This window comes from Melopsittacus undulatus, chromosome 9 (genome assembly GCF_012275295.1).
Source record: "Melopsittacus undulatus isolate bMelUnd1 chromosome 9, bMelUnd1.mat.Z, whole genome shotgun sequence".
NCBI classification, from domain to species: domain Eukaryota; kingdom Metazoa; phylum Chordata; class Aves; order Psittaciformes; family Psittaculidae; genus Melopsittacus; species Melopsittacus undulatus.
In genome coordinates, this window is record NC_047535.1 from 19,773,512 (window position 1) to 19,791,805 (window position 18,294).

Sequence of the window (18,294 nt, forward strand, 5' to 3'; positions counted from 1 at the left end):
GGCGGACACCTAAGAAGTTTCTTGCACCTCATAACGGAGCAAGGAGTACTTTCTAACGAACAGGCCGGCCCACACACGGGTCTGCTGAGCCGCAAGGGACCGCGGACGAGCCGGTGGGTAAGGCGGCAGCAGCCCAGGCACCACCTCACAGGTTATTACTTTAGTCTTTCTTTCCTCTCGCTTTCCGCTCTGAGCCGCCGAAGCAGAAAGCGAGCCCCGGAGCGGCTGCTCTCGGCGGGCGCTGACGGGACTGTGGGCAGCACATGCTGTCCTTACTCCTCTCGCCGCGCAGAGACCGAGGCTCGACAGGCGCCTCGCGGCCGGGGCGGGAGCAGGGCAGGGCAGGGCTGGGCTGGGCTGGGCTGGGTGTAGCCGCTCCCGAGCGGGATAAAACCTGTCCCGCTGCAGTCCTCTTCCTCTGTTCTCAGCGCTCTCGCTGCTGCCGACCGGTCCGTTCCCACTGGCAGTGCCTGCAGCCGCTGCAGGTAAGGGGTTGTGCCGCGGCCTTGTTGCTCAGCACGGTTTCTGTCAGCTGTCTCCCCCGCCGGTCCTTCTCCCCGCCCGGTGTTGGTCTCCCCGGCCCGCCGGCAGCGGGGTTGAGCCTCAGTGCGGAGCCTCGGACCGCTTTTTGGGACTGCGCGTCCGGGCAGGGGTCTGTGGGCGCGAGTCTCCACTACCTCGACTGCCTTAGGAAAGTAACTGAGGGATGTGCTTGGGTTTTCTTGGTCGAGAGCAGCGGTAGCATCGGGTACTGCAGAGCTCCTCCGCTGGGGTGAAAGCCTTTTTGTGTGGTGCGGAGTTTGTTCTCTTTACTCGGGCCCACGGCAGCCAAGTTTCTGGGAGTTCTGTTTCGTCCCCTGTACGTTTAGTATCAGCTGTATAGTTTCATTATGTTTCAGGTTTGACATATGATGTTGGATGTCTGAACTTAGCTTTCTGACATCATCTAGTGATATATATGTATCACTATACAAATATTATACATATACATATGTTCTGACAGTTGTCTTGGAGTATACTTGTTCAATGGACTTCTTCGAGAAAGTAATATGAGGACATAGCAGAGCTCAAAATACTAGCTCACTGAAAGGGGAAAATGCTTCTGTGTTATTTTAGTGATGCCTTTTGAGGAGGTGCAAAGCCTTGAAGTAGAAATAAATTTATGTTTATTCCATAGCAGTTCTGTTTTCTCTTAAAAAGAGTTCAGTTAGAAATTTCTTTTGAGACTTGCTCAATGGAATTACCCAGCACTCACTTGGAGCCCTGTGGTGGTTCTGTCACAATCACTTCCCTAGTTACTGCTAGGAGCAGTCGCAGTATTTTCTTAAAGTATCATGAGATTTTAGGGTATCAGAAATGCCACTGGTACAGAACTGTGATGTTTTGGGAACGCATTGCAGAAATGACTTTGTGGTTAGCCAGTTCTGCTCAAAAGGTTTGTGTCAGGTGGTAGGATTGGTTACACAAGAGCAGGTTTTTCTCATTAAATTTGTTTCAGTGTTAAAATTAGAATTTTATTGTAGTTACAACTCCAATCCATGCATTGCAATACGTTGAATCAGGTATGGACTTTGATTCTGCTTCATAATAGACAGTGTCTCTTAAACAGATCTGTTTGTGTACATATAATAAATCTTTCAAAGTTGTTTACACTAAACAGGTGCATGCCCCATAGTGAAGAACTCTGTGGAGAGGCCTGTTCCGTAATCAGGAGTGTTCAAAGTACAAAGTGGAAAAATAAGGAGTTCTTGTCAGAGTTTGGAAATCCTCATTATGATGCAATTAACTACTCCAGTGGTTAGTGAATGTTACATCACTGTCCAATACCCAAAGGCTGAGGAAATGTTTCAGTTGTTTTATTTCCAGCATCTGGTTCCAATTTATTTGTTATTTAAACATTCCTGAGTACAGTGCAGCTGAACCAAAAACATCACCTCTCTGATCAGTGGGGTTTTTTATCTTAAATGAGTTCAAGGTCACCTAAGGAAGACAAAATGAGTGACTTTGAGCTTTGATGCATATTCACTGTCTCTTAGTTTGACATTTTCGTAAGTTGGGTTTTTTTTTTTAAATTTCATATGTCTTGACTTTACCAGGTTTTATATCTTCTGTTGCAGTAGTGTAAATACAAATGAATTCTATAGAATTAATTATGGCTAATTCATTACAGATTCTGTGATGTTTAGTAAAAATGAAACTTCATCAAAGTTCCTGTGGATTACATTAATGACTTTTACTCACATTTGTGGGAAGTCTTGACACAGGCTTAAAGTTTATTACTCTCTAGACTTGCCAAGTTATGTGAGCCATAAACTTGAAGTTGGCACCCCCTTAGTACCCCCTCTTAATATACCCTTTGATTCATGCGGGATGATTTTACGATCATTGAATCTTTTAAAGGGCATGATATGTGTCTGCTCAGAAGACAATTTATAATTAAGAAAAAGTAAGGAGCTGTCTCGTCACAGGCATAAGGAAGCAGCACTTTCTCAAATAGAAAAACTTACTCTCAATAAAGTTTGGTAACTTAATATATGTAAGGTGAAAACCTGTCTTTAAATCAGTAAGATTCAGTTTTGTTGAAATCAAAACTTGCTTTCTGCAGAAACTGATGGCCCTTTTCTGTCATCTGTACTTTCCTTTAAGAACTGATGGGTGAATTTCCTAAGACCTGATTAAAGCTCTGCTTCAGTAAAACATTTCATAATTTGCATATCAGTCCACTGAAGATGACTTAAGTGATGTTGTTTTGTATGCTTAAGGATTTGGAAGTGGCAAATAATTCACATATATATAGTTCTGTGTAGTGCTTAAGCAGCATCTTGTTCCTGTAGATAACTATGTTTGTACTTCATAAAACATTCAGACATAAAATTTCAGATAGTAAAAACAAGTGTGTTTTCTTTTTCTTTAATGTGTTTGTTCTTTCTTTAAAGACGTCTTTTATGGCTGCAAGCACTTGGAAGACTTTTTCCACATGAACTTTGAATATATGCAGTATCCTTGATATATGTGATCTAAAACCAAGTTAGCTAGCTCACATGTATCAATTTTTAACATGTTTAAACAGCTATTCTATCATGGTTGTTGCAGAAGCCTTTAATAACAGTGGAAAAAAAGGAGGAATTTCTAGTTTTACACACATCTTCATTTTTTTTTTCTACTTAGCAAATGAGCATCCTATTACACTTTTCTAGCTTAAAATAATGACCAGTTAATGGGGTAAAATGATAACTTCAAGGAGGTGAAAATTTTTTCTATTGTACCTTAGGACTGTCCTATGCCCAAGTATGCTGAGTTTTCACTGCTCCATTTTCCAGCTTAGGTGTAACATAAACTATTTTAATTAATATTGTGTCACCAAAAGGTTTTGAGATGGTCAATTGAATTCTGCCAAGATAGAGTCTTTTGATGAAAACATATCTTTATTGATTGTAGAAGAAGAAAATCATTCTTAAAATGAAATCCAGAGAAAAATCATATCCCTCAGAGAAAATTTCTGAGTGGCAGGCTGAGATTAACATCATAAAATTGAATTTGTGCTGCAAACCTTTGATGTAATCAGCAGCTGGGAGATGGTGTTGCCCTTACTGTGCTCTTTCTGATTGTGGTGAATTATTGTGTGGAATGAAATAAGTGTTTCTTGTGTCACTCGTTCAAGAAATACAAACAAGGTATTACTAGGTGGTTCTTGCTAGTTAAAATGGGTTGTATTGATTCCTGGTCCCAGCCTCTTGCTCCCTTGGACTGCAGTACATTTGCACCCCGAGAGGTATCTGGATGTCACTCAGCAGTGAGACCTTGGGCAGGTTATGCTGTAACCCTGACAGTCTCCAGGGATGTTCCATTAACTTAAACAGGTACCACAGTGGTAGGCAGGCAGGGAGTGTCTCAGGGTAGAGCTGTAAAAAAGAAAATAGAATGGAAAAAGGTGTGGAGTTCTGAGTGTTCTGGTAGGATGTATTAAAACACAAGGAAGTAAGCCATAGGATAAAAGTGTTGTTTGGAGTATTTTACTTCTTGCCTGCTATCTGGTTAGGTATGTTAGCAAAAAAATTTGAACTACAGAAATATTTTTGCTGCTGTACCTAGAGAGCAGACTCTGTGTCTTAAAGGAGGCAATTATTAGTTCCCTTATGTGATGTGCTAAATGCAAACTAGCATTTAATTACCTTTTAAAGATATCTTAATTATCTTTCTAGGTTTTACTTTTTCCCATTAATTATTTCAAATGTCCTTTACCGTTGTCTTGTCTTGCTGTCTTCAATACCGTTTCTTTGGTTGTCATTCTCTCTTCACTTACCTAGCCTCATATACCTTTTACCTTTTCCTGCATTGCACATCCTGCCATCTGCCCTGTAGCCCTGTATCTCCATTCTATTTCAGTTTCTCTTTGAAGAATCTTTCTCAGCATTTATCTTTTCTAATTTATTCCACTGCAGGTGTGCACCTACCTTGCTGCTTCACAAATTGCAAAGTACTGTTGACCTGTATTTTCAGATTCATGGATGCAATGGATTTCTGAATAGTAACTTATATAGACAGTAGGTCTGTGACCTGCGTCAGGACCATGGATGTGGTACATCTGCAGGCTTACAAAGACAGCACTTTGTCATCTCTCTGTCTTCAGATTTTGTACTTTAGATACTTTTACCAAGTATTTTGTTAATGCAATATATGATTTATGCCTCTTAGATGGATTTGCTATATATTGTGAACAATGGGTGAATAATTTTAGTTAGGGAAAGATCTCTCTGATAATCAGGAAAAATATTGTATATTTAAAGAGAGTGCAACATCTACATCATAAAGTAAATTGAGAAAGTTATGAAAGCAGTAAACATTAGTAGACTGCAAGTCAAAGCTATTTTAGGCAACTAATTAGCTTTTTATTAACAGTACAAAAATAGCGATAAAACCTGTATTTTCTTATATAGTTGGTAAGAGCAAGTATGTCAGATAAAGCCAAACAATAGACAGGAATAGGAGAATGAAATTGGTTACAAACAAATGAACCTTTTGAATTTGTCATGAATACCTACTAGGCTCTGCCTAAAATTTAGTTTGTAAACACTTTACTACAATGATGAATCTAAAAGAGATGTGAATGGAGGAAATTTCTGATTTTACATGGCCATCAAGAACATTGAAGCCTGGACCAATACAATTTTGCTAGACTAAGAAGACACATACTGTTCTCCTAAAACTGTCAATAATTGTTTTAATCACTTTGGCCCATCTGTCTTTTTATTGGCGTGTTTTTAATTATTTGTACTTTTAACCCAATACAAACAGTTAAATGCTGCTAATCTCTTAATATTTTTGGGACTGTAAACCAATTTCTGCACCTTTTTTTGTGCCTGCACTGATTGCCACACATTGACCTGGACAAACTGATTTTGAGAAAACTTATATTGTATTGAAGCATGAAATAAGTATGAATATAAACATAGAAAAGTTTATTGGCAGATTGACTGTTGCCTGTAGAGTGACTTTTTGTTTTATGAAGTCTCTTCTACTGTAAATGAACTATAAATTCCAATTTGGTAGCTTCTGTTATGGGCTGTAGCTTAGAGGAGGAGGTTTTTGTCACAGCCACTGCTTTATGATGTGAACTGTTTGAGATGAAGCTTCTGGGAAGTTCAGTTCCTAGTTTTAAGAACCTTTATCTATGTGAGAACTGGTGTATTCTTAATTCATTTTTAAAAATCAGGGTATTTTCTCTGTCAATAAATGTGACCAGTCCCACTGAAAACAGTTGAATGATGAGGAAAACCGCTTGCATTACTTATGTGCTTAGAAGGGCATTCAAGGTCAGACCTCCTGTGCTCTGGCCCCTTCAAAATACCTCACAGCCTCTGTAGAATAAAAGGTGGTATACTCAGCCTTCTGAATGAAAATTTAACACTGGACAAATGGTCCAGAGTTGCTGAAGTAGTACAGACAAAGTCCATGAAGCTGTGCAAACTGGAATAATTTTCCAAATTAAGGCATTTTGTGGTGTGATTTTAGAGTGAAAGGTGCTTGTAGAAGTAGAGACAGGATGGCACAAGTTAGTGGTGGGATGAATTGGCATGATTTTAACTCGGAACAGGGGTTTTGTTTTTAGTCAAGAGTTTTTAGCAGTGTGGTCGTAAGGGCAGGTCAAAAAGAAGTTTGTTAGGTTCTAAGCAGAGAGAAATGGGGAGCAGGACTGAGAAACTGGATTTGAAGTTGAATGAGGGGTTAATACTGCTAATCAGACATGCTTGAGTGTGCAGAGCTGGAAGAATTTGTGCTGATAAGCAACATGCAGCTCAGATATGCCTTGGGCAATGTTTGACTTTGTGGAAGCAATATTTTTTCTTAAAGGAACAGTGTGATAAATATCTGTTGATTTTATTTAAAAAAGTTTGCTCTAGGTTCCATCAGTATTACTAAATAGCTTTGATAAAGGTAAGTATCATCAGACAGAATGTGGATATCTGCATGTGAGTGTGTGGTGTTTCTAGGAAAGTCAGAGTGTTCTTAAAATCAAAACGTTAATGCAAAGTACTTGTGCATCAAAATACCTTAATCCAAAAGAGAAGTTAACAAGGGAGCAAGAGGAAAGAAGTTGGCTGTTATATTAACACGGAAGTTCACATACCTTCTGTTTTCTATTTGTCTTAAAAGAGAATTAGACTGAAATGTATAACCAATATTTTAGTAGCTGTTTTTTAATATGACACTCATGGATATCTAAAATGTGTGCAAATAGATCATCTATACATTAGTGAATTCTACCAATTTTAGTTTTTAACTTCTCTTGGTTGTCTGAGTTCTATTACTCATCACTTTCTCAGCGGTAGGCCTTCTGCTAAGAATATTGATCTTGAATCTATGCTGCTTTTACGAGAAAATGTAATTTATGAGTTTATATTCAGTTTAGTACAAATTTGAATTCTGCTGTTTTACAGTGTTTTACACTAATTGAACACTTCCATGGCACAAGTATAAATTACTACATGATATGCAAGGAAACGCATTTGAAAGACTCGGGATTTAGCCCATCAAACTGTTAACTGGGCAACCACCATTTTGTAAGATATTTTGTAAGAAATTGAGTTTTCTTTGCTTAGCTGATACTTGAAAGCATATCACTAGAGTTTAGCTAGAACCACTTCAATTTCAGGACATAAACTGGAAAAGGATGTCAGTGTTCACCAGTAAGCATAATACTTCATGTGACGAGAGATTTAAAAAATAACTTCTGTAATAAGTCAGATTTCAAAGCTGAGATCAATAACATGTCAGGATTTTGTGTGATACCCACAAAGACCCTTAAAATGAAACTAAATGTGATTTAGCCTAATAAACTGCTGATTTCAATTAATTTTCTCTTAGACCCTTCTTTCTCTGCCTTCGATGTTCTGGCTGAGGTTGTATGACAGGACCTTGATGGCCTGCCATACCAGTCTTCTCAGCCCTTTTTCTCAGGAGCTGAGCCCTTTGTCTTGTGTACTTGTCAGAAAGCAAGACCATTCCTCCAGTTCTGTGTTATTTAAGTCTTTTATTAGGAATAACAGATATACTTCTTGTCTGTGTTTCTGCTTTTAGCTGCTACCATACTAGATTTAGTAATGGTTTGTATTACAGTTGGGGTTTTTTTGTTGTTGGTTTTTGTGTTGTTTTTTTTTTAAAAAAAAAAAAACAAACAACAAAGCTTAAAAGCTGCTTCTGTGCTTTGTTTCTATCCTGTGGTCTTTTCTGAATTATCACAGGAACTGCTTTTCATGGCACTAGATTACTTCCTTTGGCTGGCTGTTACCTGCTGCCATGCATTTCCTGCCTCCTCTCCTAAGATTTCAGCTTTACTGTCATGTCTCTTGTCTGATGGTTCCCAGCTGCACTGTTCTGGCACCTGTTTTGTTTTAAATATATTTTTGCTAAGGATGTGCTAAGGACTCCCTTGTGCCCCCTTTCTTCAGGATAAATAGGAGCACACCTTCTCTGAAAGGTGTATTTTAGTTAGTGGGGGTTCTGAGGTATCTCTTAAATAGTATTATGCTGTTTGGATAACAAGTAGCTGACATATATACAATATTTTGAGAAGAGTAACAAGTATTTAAGTGACCCTAGGCAATGGTGCATCTGAAGGGTTTAACATTTGTTTCTTGTTAGCTCATGCTTGGGAATAACTGAGTTACACATGATTGGTAACTAATGATTGGTAGTCATTTTGGACAATTCTATTAAATCAAATTTTTGCCATAATGGCTGAAATCTATTACATGGTGTTTGGTTTTTCTTTTTGTTTGTTTGGTGGTTGGTTTGTTTGTTTGTTTTCCTCACAAGACTCATGAGTTGAGCAGCAGAAAGAGTCTGTTCTCCCTATTCCTCAGCTTGCAGCTCTGCCTCCACCTTTCTTCTGTGGCTTTTCTCTAGGAGATTCTATTGAATGATGAGGAAATAGTGCTTTGCTGCCCTGGGCCTCACTTTTTTTCTCTTAGTCCCTGACCCACCACCTGCTCCTCCATGCCTATTACCTCTTTCTTTTCCCTTATCCTTATAGAAACTGCAGACTCTTTATTGACATCCTCTTCCTGTGCCATCTGCATGCTTTGGTAATTTGTTGCTGAGAAGGAGCGGCACTGCTGGTTGCGGGGAATAGGGAAGGCATGGTACGTGTTCCACCAACCAAAATTAAGATGACTGTGACATGGGCCCATCAGAGCTAAGCCAGGTTGTGTGGGGTAGCACATGATTTCTGTTGCTGATATTTCAGTATTGTGAAAGTACTAGTTCCTGGTGTCTCTGGTCTTATTTAGTAATGCCTCAGTTTAAAATAGTGGTATGTAGCTACTTTGCATATGTAAGTTATTAGCACATAGCTGTGTTAAAGTGTTTGTGTGATGCTGGCAGCAGGTAGAAAATGCTTCAATACCTCATTAACTCTTTTGCAGCAATAAGTATTTTGTAGCTCTCCTTTTTTGGATGTTGATTTACTTGCATTAAGTTTTATTTTTTTTCCTTGATTTTCATGTTTCTTAATCATTGTGACTTGTTTTTGTTTTCAGGTGCTGACTATGAAGGTATCAGTACAGGCTGTGGCAGTGTGGGGGAAAGTAGCTCCCTCTCATAGTATCACTGCTATTATGATTACAGATGACCAGCAGACTATAATTACAGGAAGTCAAGAAGGGCAAATATGTTTCTGGGATCTTTCATCAGAATTAAAGGTTTGTGTCTCCTTTGCTACAGTCTGTCAAATGGACACAGTGGAGTTTATCTTTTATTAAGAATGGGATTATCCAGACTTGCACTTAGATTAAGTTTTAAAGATAATGTGATATCTGTTATAGGTAGTTCATGAAGCAAAAACTGTTGAAATGCCTAAATAAGCAATCAGTTATTTGCAGACTTTGGAAAAAATTTCATGTCTTATTGTGACCTGTGGATTATAATTTGAAATGGCGTATGATAAAAAGTGAGTGATGGCAACAAGTAAACATATATGAATGTCACCATTCCTATCTTTTAAACCTTTTTTTAATCAGGTGCAGAGCATGGCTTGTCATTTAAGAAAAAAAAATCTATTTATAAAACCAGAGCTTTCTGCCAGGTTTAGCACTGGAAAAAAATTGTAGAAAGATGGAACAAGATGAAATATGTATTTGCAGTGTAATTAAGATGCAAAGCCCCTAGCATATCATTGGTATTGCTTTGCTTATTTTATATTTATTTTCCTGAGGATGTAACAAAGTCAAAGCAAATCCATTTTTTTATTCTGTGTTCCTAGGACTATGGTTCTATTCTTTTTGCATTTGGCTGTCCTGTTTGTGCTCCCAAATATCCTGAAACTTTAGTTTGCACTTTTATGGGGCTACCCTTTTTTATTAAGATCTTTGCATGCAGTGAAGCTAATCAAAAGGATTACTAAACATGTTGTATGAAACCCATTCTTAAGAGCTTTGCTGTATCGGTTGTCTCCTTCACTCTGACAATTTTGCTGTGTGTTGTAGGGTGAAGGGCAGAGATATTCTGCCTATCGTTTGTTTTACAATATGTGATACTCTGAATTTTTCAGGAAGTGAAGAACTTCACACAAACTGCATAATCCATTTGTATCTTTGTGTATTCCAGAAATATGATTGAAAACCACAACAAAGCAGATTGAGAATTACTCATGAATAATGGCATCTCCAAGTAGTATTCTCTTGCGTTTATATCTTCTTTGATTAAATTGAAAGTATTCTGTTAAACCATTGTATTATTCTCCTAGATTTCATCTAAAGAAATTCTCTTCGGCCATACTGCTTCTGTAACTTGTTTGGCAAAAGCAAGAGAGTTTGAGAAACAACCATATGTAGTAAGTGCTACTGAAAATGGGTAGGTAACTAAGTCTTCAATTATTCATTTCTTAAATGATGAAATGCATGGCAGATGCTGCATTTGGCAGAAGGTTTTTAATCCACTTCTGTGATATGGAAAGGATATCAGCTACTTAGGATAATGATTGTGTTGCCTATATACAATGGTCTAAGTAAGAGCTCATCTCTTGGATGACAAAAAGGTTTGGCAGATTCAGGTATCCAGTTAGTAGTCGGGAAAATGAATTGTTCAGAGAGTTAGCTAGGCCCCATTCAAATGGAGAATAATGGGCTATTGGAGGGAAGCAGCAGATTCAGAAGCTTTTTAATACTATGGTGCTTCTTTCTGTTCCTTCCCAAGTTCACTCTTAAGAACTGAATAAGTAAAAGAGGTTAATGTACTCTGATACAGGTTGTGCTTGCTCATTGAGTACATATAGAAGCATGTAAACAACTGCCCTTGAATAAAAGGCATATATATATTGCTTGCCTTTGTTTCAATCTGACTTGCTGTTTTGGAGTATATCCTTTTATAAGGCTGATCTTGCAGCTTTTCTCCTGTGTTTGTTGTGATTGGCTCATCACGTCACTCAAAAAAATTTATGCAGTTCTGCTAAGTTAGCATGCAAGACTTTTTTTCCCTCTCTGAATATTTGGTAATCTTTTCAGCTGGGTTCTGTAACCCATCTGCTCAGGATTACAGCTGTGGAAAGTAGTTAGAGCTAGCTTCTTATTTCCTTAAAGGCTTTCCTCAAAAAAATCTATCTGCTGCTTAATGATGTTCTCTCATTTTGGGTCCCTCTTTTCCAATTAACAGCTCTGTTAAAACCTTTTCAGATGAAGAGCTCCTGTCAATTGCCCTTCTTCAAGCTACACCTTCTAGCATTTTAAGGCTACTGCTTTCTCACTGAGGGGTTTATACTTTCCAGCTGCTAAGTTCTTGGCCTGATACTCTCAATCATAAGTATACAAGAAAGGGATAATTTAAGCAGACTGGTTCAGGCTTCTTAATCTCCAAAGGTTAGACTGCCCCACTGGGCAGATAGCGGTAAACAATTCTGGTTGTGATGTGCAGAATGGAGGGTGAGAAGTCTACAAAACTGGTTTTGTACTGGCCTACTTCAACTCTACTCAAGGGCTCAGAGGCAAAACTATTTTTCATCTTAATTGTAAAGTTCTGTTACTGTAGTACTGTTTCCAGGTCATACTGTGAGAAAAGATACTGTATTTCCAAAAAGCTCTGGTGAAAAGTGTGAAGAAAAAAATGATATTTTTTTCTATAGATATACAGCACAGATGTTCACTTCCAAAAGGTTCTGCCTCTGAAGGGATCATCAGATTTGCTTATAATGTGTGCATGTGGGACTGAACAGTCTTCTGGCCCCTTTAAATGTTCACTTTTACCAAATAACTGCTGACTTTTCAGCTGTATTACAGAAGGGCAAATCATCCATCACTAATCCCTGGAAGGATGTGATGTGAAGTTGAGATAATTACAAATAGGGAGCCTTGTCTTCAGGAAAGAGCATTTTCTGGCTTGTGAATCATAGAATAGTTAGGGTTGGAAAGGACCTTAAGATCATCTAGTTCCTACCCGCCTTCCATGGGCAAGGACACCTCACACTAAACCAGGTCACCAAGGCTCTGTCCAAGCTGGCCTTGAGTCATTTACGCCTGCCATTTTTAACCTTGTGTTGAGGGTGGAAAAAACTGTATAGGAGATGATGCTCTCCTGCCATCCCACTTCAGAATCTCAAGTGTTCGTATAACTGTCTTGTCCCAGAAGGATGAGTACTGAACAGTATTTCTGTAGTTTTTGTATGGAGATCTATAAATCAATTCATTGTGATTCAGAAGGTCTCACTTTGCATTTAGGTCTCACTATGCATTTGGCATATGCTGTAGGACAGGTTTATCAACATATGGTATCACTCATTCCTTATAGTACAAAATGCAAAATTGATATTTGGGTCTCATTTGTGTATGTTTGCATGTATATATCACAGTAATATAGCTAAAGCAATAAATTTTATTGTTCTGATGAAAAATTCACTGCCTTAATCTTTAACAAAGAGCATAAGCATTCTGTTTAAATGATGAATTTTGTTCTACTGAAGCTGATGTTGCACTAAGAATTATGGTGATGCTTTGTAGATTTTTACTGCTTTTGCTCAGTTGAAAACTGGAAGTTAATGTTTTTAGATCATAAAATGTGAAAGTGTGTGGATTAAAATGTAAAACACTAAGTAGAATTTCTAATATAATAAAGTCTTTTCCCTGATGTTCTTTAGGTACTCATGCATAGGATATAATTTCAGAAATCGTAAAATTATTTTCAACTGTAGAAATAATGCTTGCTGTCCAAATAAAATCTAAAAGCATTGAAGTTTAACATTGCTGAACTATGACAACATACCTCATATAACCTTATTTGCAAAATTTAATTTCACTGTTTCTGTTGTACTGTAGTCTCACAGCATATTGAATAACGTCTAGATGAGGAAGCCTGGCTGATTTGTCTTTTTCAAACATTAATGTAACAGTATAGCTAGAATGTTGCACATGCATTTAGGTTGTCAAGACGCAAGTGCTGTTGTACCGCTAACACATTCCAGGAATAGCCTCATGATGGCACTGTTTCTTTTTAACAGAAGTTGCGGTTCCTCTCAGGAGCTGAAGTCTAATGCTGCAGAAGATGCATTATGTCTTTCAAGAAGTGTGGTTTAAGTCCAGTGAAATGAATCATTTTCAGGAGGATATAGTTCCAGCGACAGATAGTTACAGTGACATGTTGACGATCCGTAATGGCAGTATACCTACAATTTGTTGTAGACTAGAGTTGGCCTTAAAGTCAGGTTTGTTGCAAGGCAGCAGGATGTAATTACCAAAACAAAAAGACAGATACTGTATGTCACCTCCTACTAATGACTACATTTTCTTACCCACTAATCTGTAACAAAAAGCCACATAAAGGACCATACTGCACTTAAGTACAGCACAAAAGAACAACTTGGTGGCACAGAATTATTCCAGCCAATTGAGTAAAAATGGCAGAGAATAATATGAAGTTATCTTTGGCAGGGAGATGTGTGTTTGGAATGTCACTAGTGGACAGTGCATTGAGAACGCAAAGCTTCCTTATAGGCATACAGCAATCCATGTAAGTACAGCAACTTTTCATGGGCTTTCTCTGTTCAAGAGCAATTTTGCTTAATAAATGTGATATTTTTTCAGAAACATACAATTTTATAGGTATAGCTCATAATATATTTAATAGGAGGAAATTTTCTCTATGTAAGTAGGTTTGATCTGTTACATTTCCTTTTTTGACTTCCTCCTAAGTAAAGAGCTCAGACTTTTATGTTTCTCTGAACTCCTTAAATCAAACTGATTCTTTTTAAGCTTCAAATGTTTGGAATGCAGTATCAATTAACTTTGTGCAAAGTTTGGGCATTGGGTAGCAAAGTGAAACTGTCTTAATCTTTACTCTTGTCCTCTGTTTAAATTGCATTGAAACTTCAAATGTTATATTAGATTTTGATGGCATATTTTAGAAGTACAAGCAATTTAGCCAAACATTGTGAGACAGTATGTTGGAGATCTTTTTCTTAAATGTTTGAAGGGTTTTGATGGCTGACTTGCTACCTCCAAAAGACTGTGCTTCCCTACTTCCAAAAATATGCTTTCATTCATTGTACAGCTTGAGACAGAACCTTTAGTTTCAGAGCTCAAATTACTTTCAATGTTACTTCATGTAATTTCAAGTCCGTGCTTTGAACTGTATCTAGATGTTGGACTGTTGAGGCTGTGTTTGAAATACGCATGTATATGGTTAAGGAGTGCAGAATGTATGTGTTTGATTTGGAGAGGGGGCTTATTTCTGGATTTATTAGTAGAAGAGCAGCTCAGGACTTCTGGGTTACTTAAAATGCTTGTCTGTCTTCAGTGGGGAAATCTAGGGTAGAACTAAGCCTCCAAATGGTGGAAATCTGAGAACTTAAGAGATGTAGACTATGGCCAAATTCATAACTGAAATTTTTTAAAGTTTCAAGAAGAAACATTGTTTTTCATGACACTCTTTTGGTTGACATGATGAATTTGAGCATAGTTGTTAGCAATGAAGGGAAGAGAAAAAGCTTGGGTAAATTACCAAATAAAAGTTATAGAAAATAATTTATTAATGTATTTTCACATATAGATGTGTGTATAAACATAAAAATTAAGATAATTTATTCTTCAATAATTTTTGTGTATAAGCTTATATAATCTTTTTACATGTATGTATACACACACATAAAATATGTCAATCATAATAGAGGTGTAGTATGATCTGCTTTGTGGTATTGCTTAATTATATTTCAATAGTTAAAGTTATGGCAGAGTTCTGCTTCGAACTAGACAGACCTGGCCTGGGTGATTATCTGACAATCTGCATTTTTGTGGAGATTAGAGGCAGAATCTTTGTTCTTACCCTTCAAGTAGGAGTAGCAAATACTTTTAGAAAACTGTTACTTCTCTATTAGTTGTGAGCTAAACTTAATTTTGGCTAGATAAAGATCTTAGTTCTATAACTTGGGAAAGATGGCTAAAGGAAAATAGGAACACCTAACAGGAAAACTTCTTTAAGAAAAGGAATAGATGTTTCTAGGAGGAGAAACTATTTTTAAAATGCGAAGTTCAGACATTTATAATGGATTTTGGAGTTTCTTTTGGTGGGGGTGTGTTTTTTTTCTTGTGGGTTGTTTTTCTAGGTTTCTTTTTTTTCCTGCTATTCCATGGGAAATTGTTGCTTGTGGCGCAATAGTAGCTGAAAGAGTACAATTTCCTACATAATGTTGTTGTCTGGGAGGCTTAGTGCACACAGATTTTGATAGTATCACTGTTTCAAATTGTTGCTTTATTTTTTGTTGGTGTTTTAGTAGGTTTTAATTAAATGAGCCTGTCTGGTTTAGTAGGTTACTTTTGTTTGGTGTAGATGATTCAGCTATAAATGGCAGATGTCAAGCAGTGCAAACTGAATATTTGCTGTTTGAAATGAAGTTTAACACCAGGGTCAACTCTTAACCGTTTTGGGTCTTAATCAGTGTGGGATTTTCTCAGAGGACTAACTGACAATACAGATATTCCAGTACAAGCCTAATTTAAGAGGAACAGTAATTACAAGTTGTTCCTACTGCTAAGCACCTCTGCCTCTGATCATTCATAATATCTGTTGTAGTACTTATCCTATTCCCAGTTATTCATGCTGCTTTTGTTTTCAGACTTCAATTACTTAACTGATAAACCAAGAATTATTTTTAAAGCAGAACATGAATGTACAGAGAACTTGAATGTACAGTGTTGTGAGTCTGTCTGATGTTTTCCTCTGATTACATAGTTGTTCCCTTTAAGGATAGTATTGACTTGTAAATTCCATTTGAGGTGGCTGCTTAGGCATTCATAGCAATTATGAGAAGAAATATGGATGGATATTACATAAAATGCAAACATACAAAGCACCGAGCAGAAAAGGAGTCTTCATAGTTGGTCTGCACTGCTGTCATCTCTGTTCCTTGGTACTTTGTTATGTGTCTCTTCCTTTTCTTTGTGGTTGTTGAGAAGGATTGAATCTTAACACTAAGGCATTTAATGTCAAGATGAATAATATCTTGTGGAATAGAAATTCTTCCTAAGAAAATAATCGAAAATTCATTATGACAAAAATAATTATGCATCTTCTGCATTTTCACTTGACTTTTTTCATCTTTGTATTTAACTAGATTTTTATCAAATATTTGCCCAGAAACAAGTCCCAAAGTATTTAGCAGTATATAATGTAAAGTAGCAGCTTGATTGCTTAAAAAAATCCTAATATTTAAGATCTGCTTTCAGTCCAAAACACCTCTTACATTATAATGATTTAGTGTAGGCATACAGCTGAATATGTGAAATGCTTGTGTTGCTAGGAAGATTTTATATAGTCTCACATATGCAGTAGACTCTTAGTAAATGCTACGAGTGTTGATTATAATTTAAAGTATGACATGCTTAACTGGAAAAATATGTGCACATTTCTAGTTCTGTATGCTGATTCTCTTCTTTCCACTTGTACAGTATTACCATTGCTCATTCCGAATGACAGGTGAAGGCTGGCTTCTTTGTTGTGGAGAATATCAAGATGTTCTTATTATTGATGCTAAGAGTTTGGATGTTCTTCACACTTTGTCATCATCTCAGTCTTCTGATTGGGTAAATTGTATGTGTATTGTACACTCTGCAAGAATTCAAGGTATGTGTTCTAGATCTATTTGTGATAAAATATATAGATAGCACAGTCCTACCTGATTTAATATCCAATCATGTTTTACAAAGCCATTATTTCATTGACAGCACCTGAGAAGGTATTTTTAATACTCCTAATATTGGTTATATTTTATTTAAATGCTTCTCAAAGAGAAAAATGAGCAGCCTCTACACTGATTATAAGCAACTCATTTATTGGTTTTATATACAAATGTGTAATATCAGGAAAATAAAGGACACAAACCCACTATTCTTTGCCTTCTATTAAAATATATCTGATTGGACAAAATTAATATTCACTGTTTGCTTGCATGTTCTGTATTTTTATCTACTATTAGTTATTTTTGTGGAAATACTTAATCTGAAGTGTCCTGCAGAATCCATGTTTTAGAGCAGTATGAAATGTCAGTGTCTGTGCCAAGGTTTTGTTTTAGTATTAGACACTGCTTGAACTTGATTCCAAGTTGACTATCTCACTGTTACTTCTTCACAGAAGACTCATTGGTTGCAGTGTCTGTAACTGGAACTCTTAAAGTCTGGGACCTATCTTCATCTTTACATAGCATACAGGTCAGTTTGTATGAGGTGTGAAACAGCAATCTGAAAACATAAATATGTTAGTAATCTGAAGTTAAGAATGTCTTGGAGCAGAAGATAAATCAGAATTTTCTGGATATGTATTAAACAGAATTAGATGATTTTTATAACAAAATTCTGAAAACACACCCTTGCATTTTTAAAATTATTTGGGCTGTTGGACAGCATTTGCCTTGACAACTGCAGTCTTTTGCCTAAGCTTCTTGTCTTTCCATATTCCACAATGCTGAAGTTGTAATACTTCCCTGCTGTCTTGATGTCACTTCTTTTTCTGAACTGCTTCACTCCTTTAAATTCAAAGCTCTTCAAAATTGGCCCTAGTACTCCCTTTTCACCCTCCTTGCTTTTTTCAAAATGGTCTTTTAGACTTTGTTTTCCTCTGTCTGCATTTGACAATGCTGTCTTCACTTGGAAAAGACTTGCTGTGTCAAGTGTCCTATTTCTCCATCTTCAAACTCGCTTATTCTTTTCTGTGTTAATATTCTCAGCAGCTGTCACTTGACATGCACAAATGTTAGAATTGGAATACAATGTTTTGTGTTTGAATTAGACCCAGAGCTATATTCACAAGGGGACTTCAGTATTACAGTGAGGCACTATGAATCATCAACAGAAATGGTGAAATGTCAACAGTCTTCTCTGAGCATCCATAATAAATTACTGCCTTACTTGACAAACTGAAGAGCATACCATAGCGCTACTTGTTAATGGGTAGAATCAAGCTTCTCAGACTGTCAAGTTTGATACCATACTAGTGCTTTTGTGATGCATTTTTTGTTTATCTGCAAAGTTTTGGGAGGGGCCTTTGAAACATTATTAGGGTAAAAAATACTGTCACACTGTAGAAATTGAGGACCTTAACAACAGGTTACATACACACCAGAGATGCATATATGGTATGGTGTCATCCCTTTACTGCCTGGGGCCTTCTTTTGTGGAGGGAGGGGTGCAGAGTTAGTAACAATCCAGCTACTTTATATTTTAAAGTGCTGTATTTGAGTAAGTATTGCTGTATTTACTTGGAGCTGTAAGGGGTAATAAGAATAGTTTGCAGCTTGATAGCCATAATTCCATGACTAGCATA

At 37.1% G+C, this 18,294-nt stretch overlaps 1 protein-coding gene across 1 annotated transcript in view; it reads left to right on the top strand.

Moving 5' to 3' along the window:
* Positions 1-422: 422 nt before the first annotated feature.
* The window catches only part of WDR72 (WD repeat domain 72), a 110,277-nt gene continuing 92,405 nt past the window's right edge, over positions 423-18,294 (top strand). The window contains exons 1-6 of the mRNA XM_005145899.3: positions 423-485; positions 9,039-9,200; positions 10,244-10,350; positions 13,413-13,491; positions 16,425-16,599; positions 17,107-17,183. Of these exons, the coding sequence (XP_005145956.1) occupies positions 9,048-9,200; positions 10,244-10,350; positions 13,413-13,491; positions 16,425-16,599; positions 17,107-17,183 (591 nt within the window). The 5' untranslated portion in view covers positions 423-485; positions 9,039-9,047. The remainder of the gene's footprint in view (positions 486-9,038; positions 9,201-10,243; positions 10,351-13,412; positions 13,492-16,424; positions 16,600-17,106; positions 17,184-18,294) is intronic.